A 22,453-nucleotide genomic window follows, 5' to 3' on the forward strand; every position below is an offset into this window, starting at 1 on the left:
CATACTATGGATAGTAATCTGCTGTATTTAAAGATAGCTATAGTGTTTGTTAATTACACTGGGAAAACAACAAAACCAAATGAGCTTCAACTCTGGTGTTTGACCAAAAATTTGTTTAGGCAAATTGAACCTTTAAGTTTAGCCCTTGCAGATGGAAAATGTATTTTGGATACAATTGCACACTTAGATCCTAAGTAAATATAGCATACCTATAATTTTGATACGTAGAAAAATCAGTGGGTTGGGCTAATGTGGTCGCACATGTTTTTAAGCATAGCATTCTTCATGGAATGAGAGGAGTGGTGAGGTTTGGCTCTGTTTCTTGGTTTGATAATGTTATTCTTAATGGTTGACTTCTAAAGGGAGTTTATCCTTTATGGTCTAACCTATAACCTAGCCTTTGCTGTGGTGAAAATTGAAGGTCTTTCCTCAGATAGTAATTTCACTTCCTTAATGTGGTGCAGTTTTGGTAAGTGGCAGTGATTATCATAGCACTTTTATTTATTCTAGACTGAAGGTTACTTTATTTTGTTACTGTTTACTGAGTCCTGATCAAAATGATATAGTTTTCTTTACTGAGCTTTAGTAACATTTCATCTGCTAAACTGCTATCTTAGAAATTAGTAAATTAGTGACTTTTTTTTTTGATAAAACAGAGTTATATAATAGTTTCTTTTTTTTTGTGGGGGAGGGGCCAGGGGGCAGGGGCCAGGGGGCAGGAGGTAGGGTTTCTCTGTGTAACAGAGCCCTGGCTGTCTTGGACATGCTTTGTAGACCAGGCTGGTCTCAAACTCACAGACATCCTCCTGCCTCTGCCTCCTGAGTTCTGGTATTAGAGGCATGTACCACCACCCCTGAATATAATAGTTACTTTAAAATGAGACAATAAAAGGCAGTTTAGTATACTTGGTAGTAATTTATGGTAAAACATAGTATATTGAGCTTTCAGAAATTTTGTGTATCACTTTACATTTTTATATTAATGATTAGGTATAATTGAGGTAGAATTATTTAATAACATGCCTTTTAGTTAACAGTTAAAAATAAATATAGCTTGTTATTAAGTAGTGGGCTAAGTTCCAGAAATGTATCCCTAGGAACTTTTGTCCTTGTGTGAGATTGTATCATAGAGAATACTTAGGAGTAACCTCCATTGAACTATAAATTCTGTAATGGCAGGAAATGGTCTTCTTATTATTAGAATTAAAATTATCAAGTAAAGAACAGCCAAACCTGACCACAAAGCTTTTGTTCATTGAAGAACACGCACCTTCCCCTCAGTGTTTAACCCCAGTGTCGTACCTCCCAGGCTAGTCCTGAAGGCCTTAGCCTTTTGTCTGCACCTACCAGAAGACCTTATTTTCCTGCCTCTACATAGCAGGTGTGTGCTACCATGTTCTCTTTTAAGATGGTGTCAATATATTGCCCAGGCTGTGTTTGTGTAGCCTGCCAAATACCATTATGGCCCCTCAAAACAGTATTTTTTTTTTTAAATATTAGAAAAGAAATGATCAAAAGTATAACATAGTAAAGATAAAAACTAGTGACTTGGTTGTTTATCATCAAGTGTTATTTATATTCATGATTCAGTTTTTATGATTATATGTCTTATGGTTTAGTGACTTACAGATCAGTAAACTTAATTAAATCAGCCTCAGCAAAAATGTGAATAATATGCTACCCTATAACATTATGATGACTGTTATACCAGGCCCCATTTCAGCCCTATTATAATCTCACAAAACTGCCTGTGTGTGTGGCCTGTTGTTAACTGAAAAATCACGTGGTACATGGTATATTTTGCCTCTTAGCACACCAAATTGTTATGGAGTCACACCAAACAATGTTATGTAAAAATAGGGTAGAAATGAAGCTTACTTTAGGACAGGATTGTATCCTAAAAAATAGGTTTAGAAATATTAAGAAACTCTGTTTGTATTCCTAGGAACTATTTCTGTGGTGTTACGGATTGAAGTCAGTGTTCTAGGCAAGCACTCTATCACTGAGCCACACTCTTAGCTAGAACATTGCGTTTTTAGTTCACTATAAAATTTCTTTTAGTTTTATTCCTATATATCATAGTGTATGTAAGACCCTTTTCCATTAGTTTTAAAAAACTGTATACTGCTAGTCGATAGAGGAGATCCTACAAGACCCTGTGCCTAGACGAAGAGCTAACTGCATGGCTGCTGAGAGAGGGGAATCAGTCTTCTCCAGAGACAGGCCCTGAGATAGGTTATCCAATCTCACACGTTCAGCTCTAAACACATATGAACAATACCCGCTACATTGGGCTCCATGTGTGTGTGTTTGTGTGTGTGTGTGTGTGTGTGTGTGTGTGTGTGTGTGTGTGTGAGAGAGAGAGAGAGAGAGAGACAGAGAGAGAGAGAGAGAGACAGAGAACAATTAAAGAAGAGCTCATAAAATTGAAGGGAGTTGGGGGGCATGGGATGAAGTGGGGAGAGGGAGAATTGGAACTGATGTAAATACAGTACTCATCTATGTAATTCTCAGAAGTTTTTTTTTAAATAGATTTTTAAAAAAGATTTATTTATTATTATATCTAAGTACACTGTAGCTGTCTTCAGATGCACCAGAAGAAGGCGTCAGATCTCATTACGGATGGTTGTGAGCCACCATGTGGTTGCTGGGATTTGAACTCAGGACCTCTGGAAGAGCAGTCGGTGCTCTTAACCACTGAGCCATCTCTCCAGCCCCCAGAAGTTTTTTTTTTTTAATTAAAAAAAGTGCACTCTTCTGGAGAGCATTCTTCAGGGCTTCATTGTAGAGACGTCACTATTCTTTCCTCCCTGCGGTTGCCTGGGGAAGACAAGTTGCTTCTGGTGTGTTGGTTATTTAGTATATGGAAATCTCTTTTCATTGAAAGAGGGCTCTTGTAAAAGTAACTTTTAGTCTCTGGTTGTAATTGTTGTCTGAGCTTACTGCTTCTGTCTGCTAGCCTAGGCCTAGTCCTGGAAGTTTCTACTCTACAATCTTAGCTAGCCCTAGAATGTTTTTAGCCTCTGATACTTGCTTCTGACTAAATTCACCCTTTCCTGGTTCTTTCTGGACTCTAGCTGGTTGGTTCGGCTCAGCTGTTCTGGGTCAAACTCCTCTTCCAGCTGACTTACTCAGTCTGGCTTTTCTCTCTGCCTCTGAATTGATCTGCTTGGCCTCAAACTAAATAGCAATCTTTTCTAATTTTCTGGCTCCTTCTCATTTTCTTGGTTGATGTGTTTTTGCCTTTGTCTAATTTGTTCTCTCTTCAATCCGTCTCCTTAAACCTCTAGTAAAACAGCCTCCTTCTCCACCCCCTCTCTCTGTTCTACTCTCCCTCTCAACTCTACTGCACTGCTCTCCAGTGTTCCTGTACTGTACGCTCTTCCTCCTGTGCTGTCTGCCTCTCCCTTAAGTACTTCCCTTTCATCTCTCTTCTCATGAGAGTTAGGCATATCCCATTCTGTCAAATCTTTCTCTGACTCGTCCCTTTTTCTACCACTCAATTAGACTTCACTTTCAAACATGGGTGCTTCCTTCTACAAACTAAATTTACCTTCATTGTTTGGGATTAAAAGTGAATACTAAGGCTGTGTCTGTATTCCAGTCAGAGGGATTAAAGGTGTATGCTAAGGGTTGAGCCACACCCTAATGAGAAATAAGATCCATTAACTCTGATAGACCCCTTATTGCATGAATACAATTTTGAAAAAAATATTCTTACAGCCATGGTTTTATGTTACTATTACTGGGTCATTTGTTTTAAACCTAGTACAGATATTTGAAGTAATCGGGATGCTTGGATGAATTTATTGCAATAATCTAACATGTACAGCAGAGCCAAGTATTTCACTTTCTTAAAATGTCTTTTTGATAGCCTTTAGTTGAAGATACTCCTTTTATTAAGGTACATATTAATACAGATTTAAAGTCTTTCATTAAGTAATGTATTTTCTTATTACTCTTCCTCCTAGGAGACCTCCGAGCATGCACCTACTGTAGAAAAATAGCCTTAAGTTATGCTCATTCTACAGACAGTAATTCCATTGGGGAAGACTTGAATGCTCTTTCAGATTCAACTTGCTCTGTGTCTATACTTGATCCAAGCGAACCTCGGACACCAGTTGGGAGTAGAAAAGCCAGTCGTAACATATTCTTAGAGGATGATTTAGCCTGGCAAAGGTACCGTAACGTGAATATAATTTGATTTCAACTTGAAAAATGCTTAGTCCTGTGACCTTTTTCATTAGAATTTCTTTTTGTTACCTGCAAATTTACTGTCTTTTCCAGAGAAGAATCATAGATGTAAATGGATAATGATCACATTAACAACATTCAAATAGAAGTGTATAAGAAGAGAGTTTTTATACCTTTATTATTTACTATTCTCCAATTGAAACCAAAAACAAATGCTTGCATGTGCATGATTCTTGCAATATTTGTTGAACAGGCAACAGAAGTCATTGATGCTAATATTCCTAGTGTAGTCTTCTTTGAGAAAGGAGATCATTCCTCTAAAATCCGGATTTGTTTGCAATTTCAGTTAGGTTTTTTTTCTTCAAAAGAAGTTTTTGACATGTTTATATCTGAAGATGCTTTGCTGGCAGATTGTAGATATACACACCTCTTTACAAGTTAACTAGAATTATTTATATTGGAATATTAGGTTCATCAGTTTCTGAAAATTTCTTTAGTGAAATCATCTTACATATAATTTCTAATGAATTTAGAATATTCACTATTCTTTTTTTTTTTTTTTTGAGACTGAGACAGGGTCTCTATATAGTCCCAGGTATCCTAGAACTCACTCTGTAGACCAGACTGGCCTCTGACTCACAGAGATTCACTTGCCTCTGCCTCACAAGTGCTGGAATAAAGGCTTGTGCCACCACACACAATTCAACTAATGTTTTTCGGTGAGTAGTTTTCTTAGTTACTTCTTAACAAAGAGAATAATAAGTGTATCGTATATTTAAAAGGAATGAAATAAATTATAACTACACTCAGCATGTGTGAATCCAGGGACATAGAAAAGAAAGTCACAAATCATATCTGCACTTGGATTCTAGTTCTATGATGTTTAGAAATATATAAATGAAGGTAAATGCCCAGGGATGCAGATGTGGTAATTATTAGTAGTTACCTGTCTTGTTGCTGTAACAGGATGCCCAACAGAAACACCTTAAAGTTCTAGGGGATAGAGCCCATCTTGGCAGAGGAGGGATGGCAGCAGAACAGGATGTTAGTCACCTTGCGTCCACAAGGCAAGAAATGAGAGCTCTGAATACCTGTGCTCGGCTCCATTTCCCCTATTCTTCATTCAGTATGGCACCCCAGTGCATGAGGCAGTACTGCCCATATGTACATGGGTCTTTCACCTGAGTGACCAAGCCCGCTCAGTCAGCCAACAGGGTCTCAAAGGAGGGAGTGAGGACTGAAAAGAAAAAGACATTAGGCAGCACTATAACATGACGCCAGCCAGTGCTGAGGCTGAAGCGGGTTTATTTTTTCCCAGTCTGCTTTTATACCATTCTAGGTACTTGCAGGGAATAGGGTCAGTTCTTAGATCAAAGACAGAGTAATCAAACAGGGTAATTAACAAGAGATCAAACAAGGCAATAAACTGGTCACTGTTTCTAGGAGCTTGTCAGGATGACCTAAATAAAACCTTGTGTTTTGTATTTGCCTAAATGTGAATATTCTTATCTGAGCCTACCTTCTTGAGCCCAGTGACAAGAGCTTGCCAAATTTCTATAAGCCCTCTCCACATCTCAGGTAACCTAATCTAGATAGTCCTTCACAGACATGTCTGGAGGTTATTTCAATGGTCCTTGGCAGCGTTAATCATATAACAGTGATAAACATACAATTTGTAATGGTCTCCTTGGGATTAGGGAAAAGGATGGTACTGGGTATGGGAACACAGGCACTTGAAAATGGTGGTTGTGGAGTTTTTTTCCTTAAGTTGCTTGATGGCTCTTTTAATGTTTGTACTGCCATAGTTATATTATACCTCACATTTTATTACTTAAGTGATTCTGTATTTACTTAAAAATATGAAGATTAGATTTTTCAGCTTTTTATTATTTTAGTTAGCAATGCTTTTTATTTGTGTGTGGTCCACTTGTCTGAATTCAGAATTGACAAGTATGATTTAGTTCAGTCTTAGGCTCTCTCTGTGCTAACAGTTTCATATTCCATTAAGTTATCACATCTTTTTGGTAGGAAATATTTTCTTTGTTGACAGATGTGGGTGATAGAGCTTGGAAAGATTAATAAGTAGTGACCCTGAGGTCACACAGCTGTACTTGGACCTTGGTCTGTCTGACTCTCTGCTGCTCTTCTTGTGAGTTGCGGGGATAGAGAAGTTTTGAATACAGTTTTTTGTTGTTGTTGTTGTTTTTGTTTTTTTACCCAAATCACTTACATCTTGTATATGTGAAATGGAAATGAATTTTACAAATCACCTACCCAACTAAATTTGCAGTTTTATTGACATTTAGTACACTTAAAATTATTTTTTTGATATTTAATATCCTAGAGATGAAACTACACTTTTTTGTTTGTTTGTTTTTTGAGAGAGGGTTTTTCTGTGTAGCCCTAGTTGCCCTGGAGTAGACCAGGCTGGCCTTGAACTCACAGAGATCCGCCTGCTTCTGTTTCCTGAGTTTTGGGTTTAAGGGTGTGCTACACCACTGCCCAGAGAAACTGCACTTTTTGCCTCAAATAAAGTAAGGGTGAAAATGAACTGCATATAATCTTATTGTTGATGGGAAAATATTGCTTTTAAATGTTAAAGCACTTATTATAGCCCCAAATGACCCCAATATTTTAATTTTCTTTATAGCTTGATTCATCCGGATTCCTCAAATAGTGCTCTTTCAACAAGACTCGTATCTGTTCAAGAGGATGCTGGGAAGTCTCCTGCTCGAAACAGGTAAACTGCCAATAAAGAAACTACTCTGTCTGATTTTTTATTTATGTCCATTGTAATGAGAACAAACAAGCAACATGGTGAGACTGTTTCAAAGTTCTGTTAGGTTATGCTTTCTTTTTTTGGTAGTTCTTTCAGTGTTTAGCTCCTTCAGATATTTTCTGATGATGTCAGGTACTGGAACCTATCTTCTGTCTAGTAGTTTAGTATGATGGTCTGAAGGATGTAAGAAAATGAGCCATGGAGGCATTCCTGTGAGAGTGTGCACCAGGAAAACACCAGGAAAACAGAACAGCGGAGTCTTAAGAGGGAGCACAGCTGGCCAGGAATGGAAGAGGTCCTATGTGCTGCAGCAGTGTCTTGCAAGAATGAATGCTTCAGATGCTTTAATCTGGTCTAAGATGAGGAGCCATTGGAATTAAACAATTTTTTTTAAATTTCTTTGTAAAACTTAACTTATATTTTACCTATTTATTTTGACACATCTTAATGTACAATTAAAAAAGAAAAATCCTTCAATTGATTGATTTCAGCCCCGAGTTTGATTATTTTCTCCCATCTGCTTATCTTGTGTTTATGTTTGCTTCTTTTTGTTCTAGAGCTTTCAGATTTGCTTTTTAAAAAGTTGCTAGTTTGAGACTTCTCCAATTTCTTTGTGAAGATACTTAATGCTATGGACTTTTCCTCTTAGCACTACTTCTGTTATTCATATTTTGGGTATGTTGTGCCTACATTTTCATTGAATTCTAGAAAGTTTTTCATTTTTTCCTTATTTCTCCCTGAGCCTAGTGATCATTCAGTAGAGAGTTGTTCAGTTTCCATGAGTGTGTAGGTTTTCTGTTATTTCTGTTGTTGAAGTCCAGCTTTAATCCATGGTGGTCTGATAAGATACAAGGGGTTATTTCAATTTTCTTAATCTGTTGCCACTGGCTTTCTGACTGGACTGTATAGTCAATTTTGGAGAAGGTTTCCTTGAGGCGCTGAGAAGAAGGTATATTTTTTCCTTTGTATTTGGGTGAAATATTCTATAGATAATCCATTAGGTCCATTTGATTCATAACCACTGTTTCTAATCTCTGTAACTAACTTCTGCTTAGTTTCTGTCTTGATGGCCTGCCTGTCCATTGGTGAGTGTTGGGTATTGAAAGTCTCCCACTATTAATGCGTGTGGTTCAAAGTGTGATTTAAGCCTTAGTAATGTTTTTTGAATGTGGGTGCCCTTGCATTTGGGGCATAGTTGTTCAGGTTTGAGATGTCATCTTGGTGGATTTTTTTCTTTAATGAGCAGAAAGTGTCCTTCCTTAGCTCTCTTGAATAATTTTGGTTGAAAGTCTATTTTATTAGCTATTAGAATGACTATTCCAGCTTGTTTCTTGGGGTCCATTTGCTTGGAAAACCTAGCCTTTTACTCTGAGATAATATCTGTCAGTTGCTGAGATGTGCTTCTTGAATGCAGCAGAGTGATGGATCCTGTTTTTGCATCCATTCTGTTAGCCTGTGTCTTTTTATTGATGAATTGTAGTCCATTGATGTTGAGATATTAATGACCAGCGATTATTAATTCCTGTTATTTTTATGTTAGTGGTGGTTTTGTGTGTGTGTGTGTGTGTGTGTGTGTGTGCATGTGAGTGCATGCGTGCATGCACATGTGTGCATTTTTGTGCACACACTTCCCTTTCTTTGGTTTGCTAGTGTGAGGTAATTTCCTGTGTTTTCTTGGGTGTAGTTAGCCTCCTTGGGTTAGAGTTTTCCTTCTAGTATCTGTTGTAGGGCTGGATTTGTGGATAAATATTGTTTAAATTTGGTTTTGTCTTGGAATATCTTGCAATCCTGTACAATAAAAGGACTTCTGGAGGTATTACCATCCCACATGTCAAGCTGCACTATAGAGCAGTAGTAATAAAAGCCGTATGGTATTAACATAAAAACTGACAAGCTGATCAGTGGAAGAGAGTAGAAGACCCAGATATAAACCCACACACCTATGGACACTTGGTTTTTGACGAAGAAGCCCAAACCATACAATGGACAAAAGGAAGCACCTTCAACAAATAGTGCTGGTCTAACTGGATGTTTGTGTGTAGAAGAATGCATATAGATCCGCATCTATTACCCTGTACAACCCTCAAGTCCAAGTGGATCAAAGACCTCAGCATAATACCAGATACACCAAATCTAATAGAACAGAAAGCGAGGAACTGCTTTGAATGCATTGGCACAGGAGACAACTTCCTGAGCAGGACACCAGTAGCTTAGGCATTAAGATCAACAATCAATAAATGAGATCTCATGACTCATGACACTGAAAAGCTTCTGTAAGGCAAAGGACACCATCAATAGCACAAAACAGCAGTATACAGACTGGAAAAAGATCTTCACTAACCCTACATCCATCAGAGGACTAATATCTAAAATATATAATGAACTCAAGAAATTAGACACTATCAAACCAAATAACCCAATTGAAAAATGGAGTACAGATCTAAACAGAGAAGTCTTAACAGAGGAATCACAGAAAGAATGGAAACAGGCAACATTCAGTAGTTAGGGTTTTACTGCTGTGAACAGGTACCATGACCAAGGCAAGTCTTATAAAAAACAACATTTAGTTGGGGCTGGCTTACAGGTTCAGAGGTTAAGTCCATTATCATCAAGGTGGGAGCATGGCAGCATCCAGGCAGGCATGGCGCAGGCAGAGCTGAGAGTTCTATGTCTTCATCTAAAGGCTGCTAGTGGAAGACTGACTTCCAGGCAACTAGGGTGAGAGTCTTAAACCTACACCCATAGTGACACACCTATTCAAACCAGGTCACACCTATTCCAACAAGGCCACACCTCCAGATGGTGCCACTCCCTGGTCCAAGAATATACAAACCATCACAGCAACCTCTGGAGGTAGGAGGTTGGGGGGGACCCTCCAGGATGTACCAGAGACCTGGGAGGTGAGAGAGACTCAGGAATCAAAAGGAAGGACCTAAGATGAGATGCCCTACAGTGGGGAGAGGGAACTTGTAGAGCCTACCTCCACCAGAAAGTCAGGGCATCAAATGAGGGATAGGTTACCATCCCATAGTCAAAACTCTGACTCATAACTTCTTGTCTGAAAGAGAACTGCAGGAATGGAAATGGAGAGAAGCCTGAGGAAAAGAAGGTCCAGTGACAAGCCCAAAGTGGGATCCAGCTCAAGGGGAGGTCTCAAGGCCTGACACTATGACTGAGGCTATGGAGCACTCAAAAAAGGGACCTATTATGGCTGTCCTCCAAAAATCGCATTAAGCAGCTGAAAGAGTCAGATGCAGATATTTGCACCCAGTCAATGGACAGAAGCTGCTGACCCCTATGATTGAATTAGGGGAGAGCTGGAAGAAGCTGAGGAGGAAGGTGACCCTGTAGGAGGATCAGCAGTCTCAATTAATCTGGACTCCTGAGATCACTCTAACACTGGACCACCAACCAGGCAGTGTACACCAGCTGATATGAGGCCCCCAACTCATACACAGCAGTGGACTGCCGGATCTGGGTTCAGTCAGAAAAGATGCACCTAACCTTCAAGAGACTGGAGGCCCCAGGGAGTTTAGAGGTCTGGTGGGGGGTGGGGACATCCTCGTGGAGACGGGGAGGGAGGGTGCAGGGAGGAGGTATGGGATGTAGAAAGAACATATGGAGGGTGGACCGGGAGGGGAAAAAAATCTGGAGTTTAAAATAAATAAAGAAGTAAATAAATAAATAAATAAATGATAAAAAGATAAATGTTCAGTGTTCTTAGTTATCAGGGAAATGCAAGTCAAAATGACTCTTAAGAGTCCATCTTACACCTGCCAGAATGGACAAGATCAAAAACTCAAGTGACAACACATGCTAGTGAGCATATGTGGAGCAGGAGGAACTGTCCTCCATTGCTGGTGTAGTGCAAACTTGTACAACCACTTTGGAAATCAATTTGGCAGTTTCTCAGAAAATTGGGAATAGTTCTACCTCTAGACTCAGCTGTACCACACCTGGGCATATACTAAAAGATGCCCCACTGTAGCACATGGACACTTGCTCAACTATGTTCATAGCAGCTTTATTCATAGTGACTAGAAACTGTAACAGCCTAGATGTCCTTTAACTGAAGAATGGATAAAGAAAATGTGGTACATTTATACAATCGAGTACTACTCAGCTATTAAAAACAAAGACATTATGAGATCTGCAGGCAAATGGATAGAACTAGAAGATACTATCCTGAGTGAGGTAACCCAGACCCAGAAAGACACGCTTGGTATGTATTCACTTATGAGTGGACATTAGCCATGGAGTACAGGATAAATGTTCTACAATCCACAGACTCAAAGAAGCTAAGTAACAAGGAGGGCTCAAGGGAAGAGTCTTGAATCTTCACTCAGAAGGGGAAATAAAATAGCCATTGAAGGTGGAGGGAAGGAGGAAACTGTATGGAAGGGAGGTAGGAATCAGATCTGGGGAGGACGGTGGGTGTGGGCTGGGAAAGAAAATGGAAATTGATGGTGGGGTATCTCTGGGACAAGCTGGAGACCTGGGACAGGGAGGCTCCCAGGAGTCTATAGGGGTGATCCTAGTTGAGAGCCCTAGCAGCTGGGATACTGAGACAGAAATGCCACCTCTTTAGCTAGTTGGGACTTCTAGCAGAGGGAGGTGGGGACACCAACCCACCCACAAAACCTTTGACCCAGAATTTGTTTGCCTATATGATGTGCAGGGATAAAGATGGAGCAGAGATTAAGGGAATGGGCAACCAATGACTGGTCCCATGGGAGAGAGCCAACCTCTGACATTATTAATGGTACTATGCTATGTTTGCAGACAGGAGTCTAGGATGACTGTCTCCTGTGAGGCTTTGCTAAGGACCAGGCTTGGCTTGGAGAGGGGTTCTGAGGAAGGGATATTAAGAGTGGCAAAAGAATGACTTGAAAGTCAAATCCTAGGTACAAGCTGATGGCCCGTGTTTTGCTAGAGACATTTTCTCTGGAGATATAGCTCATCCATACAGCTCAGCTCTGCAGACTAAGGTCCAGTCTTTTATTTACATACCAATTCAGTTATTTATTCCAAGTTCCTTTTGATTATCTCACAAATTAACATTCCATGACGCCATGCCCCTGATTCTTAGTATAAGACCGCAAGACATTTTCTTTCTTTCTTTTTTTTTAAACATTGCAAATAAATCCAGAGATCTGCGCACAGGTAAGCTAGCTGGGTGGGATCTCACTCTGAGATAGGCAGCCATGCTATCACAGCCAGGCCTAACCTCACTCTGTCCCAGGCTGGCCTTGAACTCAGGAATCGGCCTGCCTTGTATCTGCTTGCCTTTGTATCTTTCTGACAAGCTGGCTCACTGTGTAGCTATCTCTGCTCTTTAGGTCTGTGAAGCTCTTTGTATAATTCATATTATATCCTTATATTTTTGCATAGTTGAGAGATTACATATTTTTGAACTCATGTTTTCAGAGTTCTTTCCTACAGCCTTAAGGGCTGTCCTGAAGATCTCAGTGTTTACCATTTTGCTGAAACATTAGCCACATCCTCAATCCCTGACTCATGCTGTCTTTGATTATCATAGAGTCATAAACCTTGGTAGAGAGGATATTCTTCGATAACCTTTGCTGGGACAAAATTTCCCATTAACCTTGGCAGGGTTTTCCATGAAGTAATATATAAGTATTTTTATACAAATAAATGTCATGATCAGGAACCATCAACAGTCATGGAGGCACATGCCCTGCTGGCTCTGTTCTAGGGGCAGGAAGCCATATTACACCATCCCTTCCCCATAGCTAAGCAGGACTCAAGGCTTCCTTTGGTAACAGATGGGAACAGATGCAGAGTCCTACAGCCAAACAGTAGGCAGAGCTTGAGCTTGGGGAGTCTTGTGGAAGAATAGGGAATGAATTGAGGAAGCTGGGGTGGGGGCAGGAGGGCGTGGTCAAGGACACCACAGGATCTATAGTCAACTAACATGGGCCCACGGGGGCTCATAGAGACTGAACCACCAACTAAAGAATATGCATGGCCTGGCTCTAGGTAGGTTTCTTATACATATTTAGCAGATGTGCAGTTTAGTCTCCATGTGGGGCTCCTAACAATTGGAGTGGGGGCTGTATCTGACTCTGTTGCCTGCCTTTAGATTCCTTGTCCCTAGCTGGACTGCCTTGTTGGGTCTCAGTGGTCACATCCTCAGAGGAAGTGCTTACTGCTGCTCTAACTTGATGTATCCAGGGAGGATTGGTACTCATGGGGGGCATCATCTTCTGTGGAGAAGGAGAGGGGGTATTTGGATGAGGGATTTGTGAGGATGGGACTGGGAGGAGAGGAGGGAGGGGTTGTGATTGGGATACAAAGTGAATAATTTAATAAACTAAGGAAAAAATCATCCAAGAATAGAGTCATAGTTTTTTCTTTAGTTAATAGATTAAAAAAATGCATTTTTGAAACAGGATCTTGCTGCTCTGAAACTCACTGTGTAGCTGCCCAGACTGGCTTCTACTTCATGATTATCCTATCTCAGCTTCCCAAGTGTTGGGATTGTAGGTACGGACTACTACATCCAGCTGAGAATACCTTTTTGTTTAAATAGCAATTTTGGCTTGATAGTAACAATTTTACTTGAAATCATATAACATGTATGTAAAAACAATGATTTGTTTCAGTTACCTCTGTTTTCATAACTTACTACATGTTTTTCTTTATTGCTAGGCAATATTCCATTTTCTAGATGTGTCATCTAGACTGATGTCTTGGTTGATTTCTATGTTTTGACAGTTGCATTGAAGCCTGTGAACATCTGTGTGTAATTTTGGGTGTGTGTGTAGGGCAGGGTCTTAACTGTGTTGCTTTGTCCATTTGAGAATTTATAGAGATCGAAGTGTTTCAGTCTCCTGAATGTTGAGATTAAAGGCGAATGTTACCTTACTCAGCTCTGTGTAATTTTGTTGTTTGTGGATGTAGTTTTAAGTTCATTTGCATAAATACCAAGAAGCATGATTGCGGGGTCCATGTTTAATTTGTAAAGGTTTACAAAACTGTTTCTCAAACTGGTAATGCCGTTTTGCATTTCCACAGGCAGTTCATGAGAGTTCCAAACAATTGCCAGCATTGCTGCTGCCCGTGTTTTGTAATAGGTGTGCAGTGGTGTCTCATCACTTTAAAAGGGTGTCTGGCTTCTCCAGTGAGTGCATTAAAGGACATAAAGAGTAGAAGCTGGTACCGCAATCAGCAGTCCAGGCTGGGGAATATACTTAGATCATCATTGAAGTGAGGGGAGGGAACATGAACACATGAGAAGAGGACAGATTCTAGATGGTTATTGATTGTATGGAGTGTAGGCTAAACAAGAAAGGACACCAAAGATGTCTAAGGTTTTTTGACCCCAGCAGCTTAAGTATGACCCTGCTGTTTACTGAAATGAGGCTGGAAGCTGGAGGCATGTGACAGTTTGATTTTAGATGTGTTGAATTTGAGATACCATCCAAGAAAGATGTCAGATAAGACAAGTTTAGAGCAGTGAATGGTGTAAAGCTATGGTACAATCAGGAAAGAGAATGTGATGGGGTTGGGGAGGGATGGAACCAAGCCTTGAGATTGGGGAAGTAAAGAGGAACAGGAAGAGGAGACTGAGCTGGGGAGGCTAGTGAGGTGAGATGTAGCCGGGAAGGCTTTTGTGTTAGCTGCCAAATGAAGAAAGGTGTTCAGTGAGGCAAGAGTTCATGCTGTGATAGTGAATAAGATGAGTTAAAGCTGGGCATTGGATTTAAACCAACACTGATGAACATAATAGACAATCTCAGTGGTTGTTCATCAAATAGAAAAAGGAAGGATTGGGGATGGAAGTTTTGCTGTATAGAGGAGGGAAATGCACAGGAGGAATGTAGAGCTGAGGCAGGTTTTAAAAGGTCAGATACATCACGGTATTCTCATCAGCACGCACACAGTTACAGCTTGCTGGTGCACAGTTATGTCTCCCTGTGCTTGGGTTGATGTGAAGATTGGTGGAGATCTTCAGGCTATAGAATTGAGTCAGTTAATACTATCTTAATAAAGTTAAACTAGTATCCTTGCCGTAGCATATTTACTAGAGCTTTTTGACAGCAAAGTTAACTAATTTTCTTTTATTCTTGATGCCATTATATTAGAGTGCATTCAGGAATTATTGCAATGTTACAGAATCAGGCAGCATGAATGTATGTACTTATTGTGGAATAGACTTAAATTAGTTGAATAAGATACAGTGACAGATTTTCACTGAAAGAAAATGTCAAGAAGTGAGTAATTGATTATTATTAACTCTGTGTTAATGACCTGTGAATGATTTCTTATTTTAAAGTGATTTTGTCTTTATAATGCACAGAGAATGAACTCTCATCTGAGACCTAGGATTTTGAATGGAACCTCTTACTATTAAAGGAATAAAGTTAGTTAAATTTCTTTATCCCTGATTATTATTATTATTATTATTATTTTCCAAGACAGGGTTTCTTTGTTTAGCCTAGGCTAACTACACCTTGCTCTGCTGGCCTCAGATTCACAGAGATCTACTTGCCTCTGCCTCCCGAGGGCTAGAATTAAAGGCATGTGCCACCATGCTCAGCTTTATCCCTGATTTTTGATTTAAAAATTATTTTACATTTACCCAGGTGGTGGTGGCACATACTTTTAACCCCAGACCTTAGGAGGCAGAGGCAGAGGCAGACAGATCTCTGAGTTTGTGGCCAGCCTGGTCTACACAGCAAGTTCTAGGATAGCTAGGACAAATGGAGAAACCCTGTCTTAAAAAATTAATACAAAACAACCGAAAATTTTTAGACTTATATATTTATTATTATTATTTATATGTGTATATGCACATGCTACACATGCTACAGCATACATGAAGATGAGAGGATAACTCTTATTCTACCATGTGGGTTCCAACGTTTGAATGCTGGTCATCAGGTTTGGTGGCAAATACTCCTACCCACTGAGCCACCCTGCTGGTTCCTGCTTCTTGTTTTTTTTTCCCCCTTTAACCTGTAAAATGGAGCTGGTAATACATACTCCATAGAATGTGTGAGGATTAAGTGAGGAAATGTATAGATTATCCCAGAAATGAGTTATGTAGTATGTCTTAGTGTTTTAGTGCTGTGAAGAGACACCATGACCAAGGTGACTCTTATAAAGGACAACATTTATTTGGGGCTAACTTATAGGTGGGTTCTGTCCATTATCAAGGTGAGGAGAAGCATGGCAGCATCCAGGTAGGCATGGCTCTGGAGAAGGAGCTGAGAGTCCTACATCTTGTTCTGTAGGCAAACAGAAAAAGACTGGCATCCTCAGGCAGCTAAGAGGAAGCTCTCTCAATGTCCACCCCCATACTGACACACTGCCTCCAATATGGCCACACTTCCTAGTAGTACCACTTCTTGGGTCAAGCATATTCAAACCACCACCATGTGGTGTCTAGTGAAGTTTCTTTCTATCCTTTCTATTGAAGCTGAAGTTTGATTTCATTTTTTTGTTCATTTTGTAGTTTTTACTGAAAATCTTCAGTTCTATTAAAAATGAATAAAGCTTGGTGATATTGATATATGATATATAAGTCATGATAGCATTGCATAGAGGCAGAATTAAGGATCCATGTGAATACTTGCATAATGAGAGGAAACATTTCCTATGACTTTTTTTTTTACTGATGAAATAAATTTATAATAATATTTGAGCATGGTATAGGCCTACTAATGAGAAGAAAAAGAGTTCTTTCTTGAGCCATAACATTCTCCTTAGTCAGGGTTCATGATTAGTGCTCCTATCAGATTAACTGCAGGATGTTCATCTATAAAACTGATTATTCTTAGTTCCTTGGTATTTAAAAACAGGGGCAGGCTAGATTTGGCATTCAGACCATATTTCTTCTAATCCAGATATGCGAGGTTATTTTTTTGAATATAGTTGTTATTTTTTATTTTTCTCAGAAAAATGATTTTCCAGTATTTTTTACAAGCAGAGTTTCTGTGTGTTTCCTTTGAAATACTACTAATATGCATACTGTATAATTTTTTTCCATAATATTTAAAACTTCAAATTTTTAAAGTCAATTAGTAGTTTCTGGTGTTCTTCCCTCCTTTTCTTCAGTGATAGTCTGCATAGCGATCATAACTACATTCATAGTTCCTTTAGCACTGGCATCTAAACATGGGAATATGAATTTTCATTTTGTTCTCAGATGAACTTAAAATTGTGATTTTATTTTTGTTTTTATTTCTAGATCAGCCAGCATTACTAATCTGTCACTGGATCGGTCTGGTTCTCCTATGGTTCCTTCATATGAGACATCTGTCAGTCCCCAGGCTAACCGAAACTACATTAGGACAGAGACGACTGAGGATGAACGCAAAATTCTTCTGGTACCAGTCCAGCATCTAACTTGTTGCTAGTTTTGAACGTAAAGAATGCTGACTTTTTATTCCCTTAAAGACACACATATGTAAGAGAGTCAGCTGGGTTTGGTGTGCATGCTTGTAAAATAATCTGGGAAGGCTGAGGCAGGAGAGTCTTGTGTTTGAGACCAACTTGAGTTAAGTGGGATATTGTCCTAAAAAAAAAAAAAGTATATCATTAAACAGGGAAATCATTAGCTGAATCTTTTATTTGCTAGTATATTTTTTTCATACTCAATTACTATTTCTTTCTTTCATTTGTCAAAATCAGAATTTATCTAATGCACGAATTGAGCTTGAAGTTAGATTGTTGTTTTCTTAAACTTTGAAACTTAATTCTAACTATGTTTATATTATATAATAATTGGTTCTTTGTTCAGTTTATGTATATGAAAAACGTTTACCTAATTCTAAGACCAACTCAAAGAAAGGAAAAATAAGTCTTTTGTTCTAAAGCTTATAATTCAAAAGGCAGAGGTAAGATCAATGGGAAGATTCTTACTAGTGAAAGAATTAATATTTTGTTTTATAATTTCATTTATTTTGTTGTTTTTGAGACATAGCCTCTCTGTGTAACCCTGGTTCTTTATATGTAGACCATTCTGGCCTTGAACTCACAGAGAACCACCTGCCTCCGCCTCCCAAGTACTGCAATTAAAAGGCGTGTACTACTATGCCTGGCTTTGAAGTAATATTTTAATAATAAAAATGTGTAAAATGTATGCCACAGCTGTATGTCCTAAAGAAATAAAATAAAAAGGTTGATAACAATGATGGAGTCAGGAAATTCCAGAGGCTGAAATTGGTTTCATTAGGCAGAATGTGAGTCTTACTTAAAGGTACGACAAAAGGTTCAGATTTGGGATCAAAGCATTTTCCACGGTCAGAAGTAGAACTTATTAGTTGAGACAGAGTTTAAGTTGGAATCTGTGTTATGATATCTCTGCTTTTTAAATTTTTTTCAATAGCAGTATATCCAGATGGTTTTGATTTGAGATGTTAATAGGTAAATCTAGTTGTCATTGAGCATTGTTGTATAATACTTAGCTACAAAGAACAGGGAAAAAAAACTGTGTTCATTACTATTGGTTATGTTATTATATTGATCAGAAAATTTAGAGAATAGCTTGAAAAGAGACCCATATGAGTAGTAGTTCCGATCTCTTGTAGAATGTAAGCCCATATTATTTGCCCTTTAATAGGAGCACGGATGTTATGATGTACTGTGCAAATAGGACGTGACTTAAATACCAAAGGAAAATTAAATGCAGTCTGGTCTTCAGATGCATGAAGGAGTCTGTTATGGCCCCAAGGTCCAAGCATGAACAGTCGTTAGTGAAGATAGCCCAAACTGGATCCATCTAATCTATTAGTTGAAACAATGAGGTTGAGCAACATAACCTATTTTCAGAGGCACTCACTGCAGATACACAGGTCAAAGCAGTTAATATTGCCAGAAAGAGATTCTCAGGTGACATAGGGTTCTGGGTAAAATAACTTCTCCCTTGGTGCTAGGGCCTAACCTGGGCCCAGGTGGGCAGACTTGACTTCTGATGGTGTGACCTTTTGCTCTTTAGCTGGAGGTTTGCTATCTTTCTGACTCCCACTGTTTTTTTTTTTTTTTTGCCTTCAGCTGTTGTCCTTGATGGCCTGGGGCCAAAGGAGCTGAAGAGGAATCCATGATATTTGAGTGGATCCATCTGTAGTGACAGATGTATACCCCTTCCCAATTAGATAGTCTATTTCTTCTGTAGTTAGACCAGCGAGGTTAGATGTGCCTGAGTATGAGTAATACACAAAAGATGTATATGGGTTTGAAGTGGATGTTGTAGTTCCCGTAGTAATGAAACCATAACAAAATGTGAAGGCAAAATTAAAGCAGTTTCTACTGCTGGAAATAATCCTACAACATCAGATCAGTCAATACTACCTGCTGGGCTGAAGAAAAAGAAGTATTAAATGATGACTATCTGGACCATGAAGCTTTCTGTACCCTTAGATGAGTCATCAATAAAATAAGTGTCTGTCAGTGGAATGGGAGAAGAGTAACAGGTGTTGTAACCACAAGTTCAGTCTGTATGAGAAAACTGACTGCTTACCCGCTGGACAGTAACTGCCTATCTTTTCCTAATAATCTGCAAATGGAATTTGACAAATCCATAGAGTTCTGTAATGCTCTTAAAAATTTATTATTACCTAAGGGTAATATAACACATCAAAGATCAAATCCATATAATTGGTGACATTGGGTTCACCCCTGATTTATAAGATAAGCAGTTAGTATTTTATGGCCCTTGAGGTGTAAATAAATATTCCAAAGGTCTTTGCCTCTTTTACCAATTTTAAGGTTTGGTTCTCCAGTTTATATTCATTGAAGGAATTAGTCATTTCTTCCACATGATGAATATCCTCCTTATCTTAATAATTTTTATAATAGTCTGAAGTAATGTCCAAGTGACCCAAAATTGTATAGGGTCCGCCATGTTTATATGCCATTAGTGTTCTTTTGGTCTCTGTCCCATATTTCTTCATTTAAAATTCCTTCTGGAAACCAGAGATTATAGTCACAACTTGCAAACAGTCAACTAGTTATGATTTTAATATTTGTGTCCCTCCTTTAAAAATGATGTACAGCCTGGTCTACAGAGTGAGTTCCAGGACAGCCAAGGCTATACAGAGAAACCCTGTCTCCAAAAACCAAAAAAAAAAAAAAAAAAAAATTATGTACAAGCTTGACATAAGACAACTTTTCCTGGGTTCTGCCACATTCTCAGCTCCTTCTGTGAAGGTCCCTGCTCTTCTATCTCATCGGTGACTTCAGGCCCCTGAATTTATTCAGACAATTTATACTTTGAGGATTAAGAGGAGTCACCTGAGTAAAGTGTACAGTCACACAAGAATAAGCTGCGTGTGGAGGACAAACTACATGTAGCAAAAATTATTTATTCATAGAGGCATATAAATAATCATAGCCATTGTAATAAATAAACTCATTTCTATCTGCTACTCCTGGGAGGAGCATGAAAGCACATTCCAAGAAAATCCCATGTTTTGAAGAAACTGCTGTCATAAGACTTGTGTCTTGTTTTCTTGGAATTTTCTCACAAACACTCAGAATTCTCATACAGCTCCAGTTTTGGACTGTGTTCCAACACCTATTCTTACAAGTTTAGGTTTGAACTCATAACTGAGGAACATCATTGAAAGTTTTCTGGGGTAGGAAATTATTCAACAATGACTTTCTTAAGAAATCTTTACTGAGTAGTTGAAATAGGGGAAGGATGCCTAGAATCTGTGCAGTGTGGACTACTATGATTATCTTAGGTTCGCACAATGATTATTATCTTTGTCTTCCTTGACTTGTCTCCAAAGAAGAATTTTATATTGCACATAACTAAGAGACCAATAATATGTGCCATCAAATGAAAAAGAACACTTTTTGTTTTGAAGAGAAAAAAGTTGTTTGGAACTAATGAGTCAAATCCAATTGTTTCCTTGTATGTGCCATTTATATTTAACTTAATAACAGTGAGCCCTGTGAAGAAATCCAAACTGAGATCCTTTTAAGAACTTAGAACCTAGGACAGTGTCTGAACAGAACACAGCATCCCTCTCAAGGGTAACGAGTAGCTTTTGATGTGATTGCAGGACAGTGCTCAGTTAAAGGATCTGTGGAAGAAAATCTGCCATCACACCAGTGGGATGGAATTTCAAGATCACCGTTACTGGTTGAGAACACATCCCAACTGCATTGTAGGGAAGGAATTAGTCAACTGGCTAATCAGAAATGGACACATCGCTACAAGGTATTTTAATTTCAAAATGTTTTGAGATTATTCATTAGTTAATATTTATTAATGATTAGGATGTATATTTGAAGATGTAAAGGTACCATCTTTTTGTGAGTTAGGGTGCTGTTTTAAGGATTTGATGGTTTGGGGGAACTAGCTCTTTAACTTCATTTGGTGAGACTGTAAGGAACCAGATTGGGGTCACAGTTTTCCATATTAAAAACAAGGACTGGTGGCTAGTGAGATGAATCAGTGAGTAAAAGCACTTGTTCCCAAGTCTGATGACCTCGGTTGGATTTCTAGAACCATATGCTGTAAGAAGAGGTAAAGCATCCATGGAAAAACTGGGTGTAGCAGCAGTTCCTGGAGAGGTAGAGGCCAGAGGTTCAGCTTGCTGGTGAGCTAGTCTAAGTGTAGTTGATGAACTCCAATTTCAGTAAGAGACCCTGTCTCAAAGGAAAAGTGGAGATCAATTGAGGAAGACCCTCCATGGTGTTCTCTATCTTCCATCTGCTTCCACATGTGAGCACCTATGTGCACACAGACACACATAACATACAGTAATTTTTCAAATGGATCCTTAGAAAAGCTAGAATCTAAAGTCAAAGGATTTTCTTGTCACTATTCTCTAATCTAAACATCAAACCTGTATTGAGATTGTGTCCATAATCCATGTCTGGAGGGACCTAATCACAGATTACACACGTATAAAACAAACCACAGGCAGGATCTGTTTGCTTTTTGTGTACAATGCCCAGGGAAACTTATAGAAGAATGACTTTATTTTGGCATAAGATTACAGAAGAGTTAGATTACATAATGAAAGGTATCTTATTTAGGGTTTCTATTGCTATAAAACACCATACATAAGAGTAGAAAACAACAATTAACTAGAAAAAAAGAGGCCATGAATTTGAAAGAGAATAAGGAGGGTTATATGGGAGGACTTGAAGGGAGGAAAGGGGAGGGGGAAATGATGTAATTATAATCTCAAAAAAAAAAAAAGGAAATAAATCAAAATTAAACAAAACACAACACCATGACCAAAAGCAGCTAGTGGAGGAAAGGATTTTTTTCAGCTTACAACTCTCAGGTCACACTCCCATCACTGAGGAAAGTCTGTGTAGTAACTCAAGCAAGACTGGAGGCAGGAAGAGAAGCAGAAGCCTTAGAGGAGTGTTGTTTACTGACTTGCTGCCCAAGCCTTTCTCAGCCTGCTTTATTATACACCTATTATCACCTGCCGAGGAGTATGCCCACCTGTAGTGTTCTGGGCCTTCCCACATCAATTATTAGACAAG

General features: G+C 38.9%; 1 protein-coding gene across 10 annotated transcripts in view; it reads left to right on the forward strand.

Annotated features, from left to right (window-relative positions):
• Pikfyve (phosphoinositide kinase, FYVE type zinc finger containing) overlaps nucleotides 1-22,453 on the forward strand; it is a 92,057-nt gene that overhangs the window by 12,105 nt on the left and 57,499 nt on the right. For all 10 annotated transcript variants that reach the window (XM_006495776.3, XM_006495782.4, XM_006495779.4 and 7 more), the window contains 4 exons: nucleotides 3,972-4,179; nucleotides 6,845-6,934; nucleotides 17,190-17,328; nucleotides 21,010-21,167. In XM_006495776.3, coding sequence (XP_006495839.1) covers nucleotides 3,972-4,179; nucleotides 6,845-6,934; nucleotides 17,190-17,328; nucleotides 21,010-21,167 — 595 coding nt within the window. The remainder of the gene's footprint in view (nucleotides 1-3,971; nucleotides 4,180-6,844; nucleotides 6,935-17,189; nucleotides 17,329-21,009; nucleotides 21,168-22,453) is intronic.

This window comes from Mus musculus, chromosome 1 (assembly GCF_000001635.26).
Source record: "Mus musculus strain C57BL/6J chromosome 1, GRCm38.p6 C57BL/6J".
NCBI classification, from domain to species: domain Eukaryota; kingdom Metazoa; phylum Chordata; class Mammalia; order Rodentia; family Muridae; genus Mus; species Mus musculus.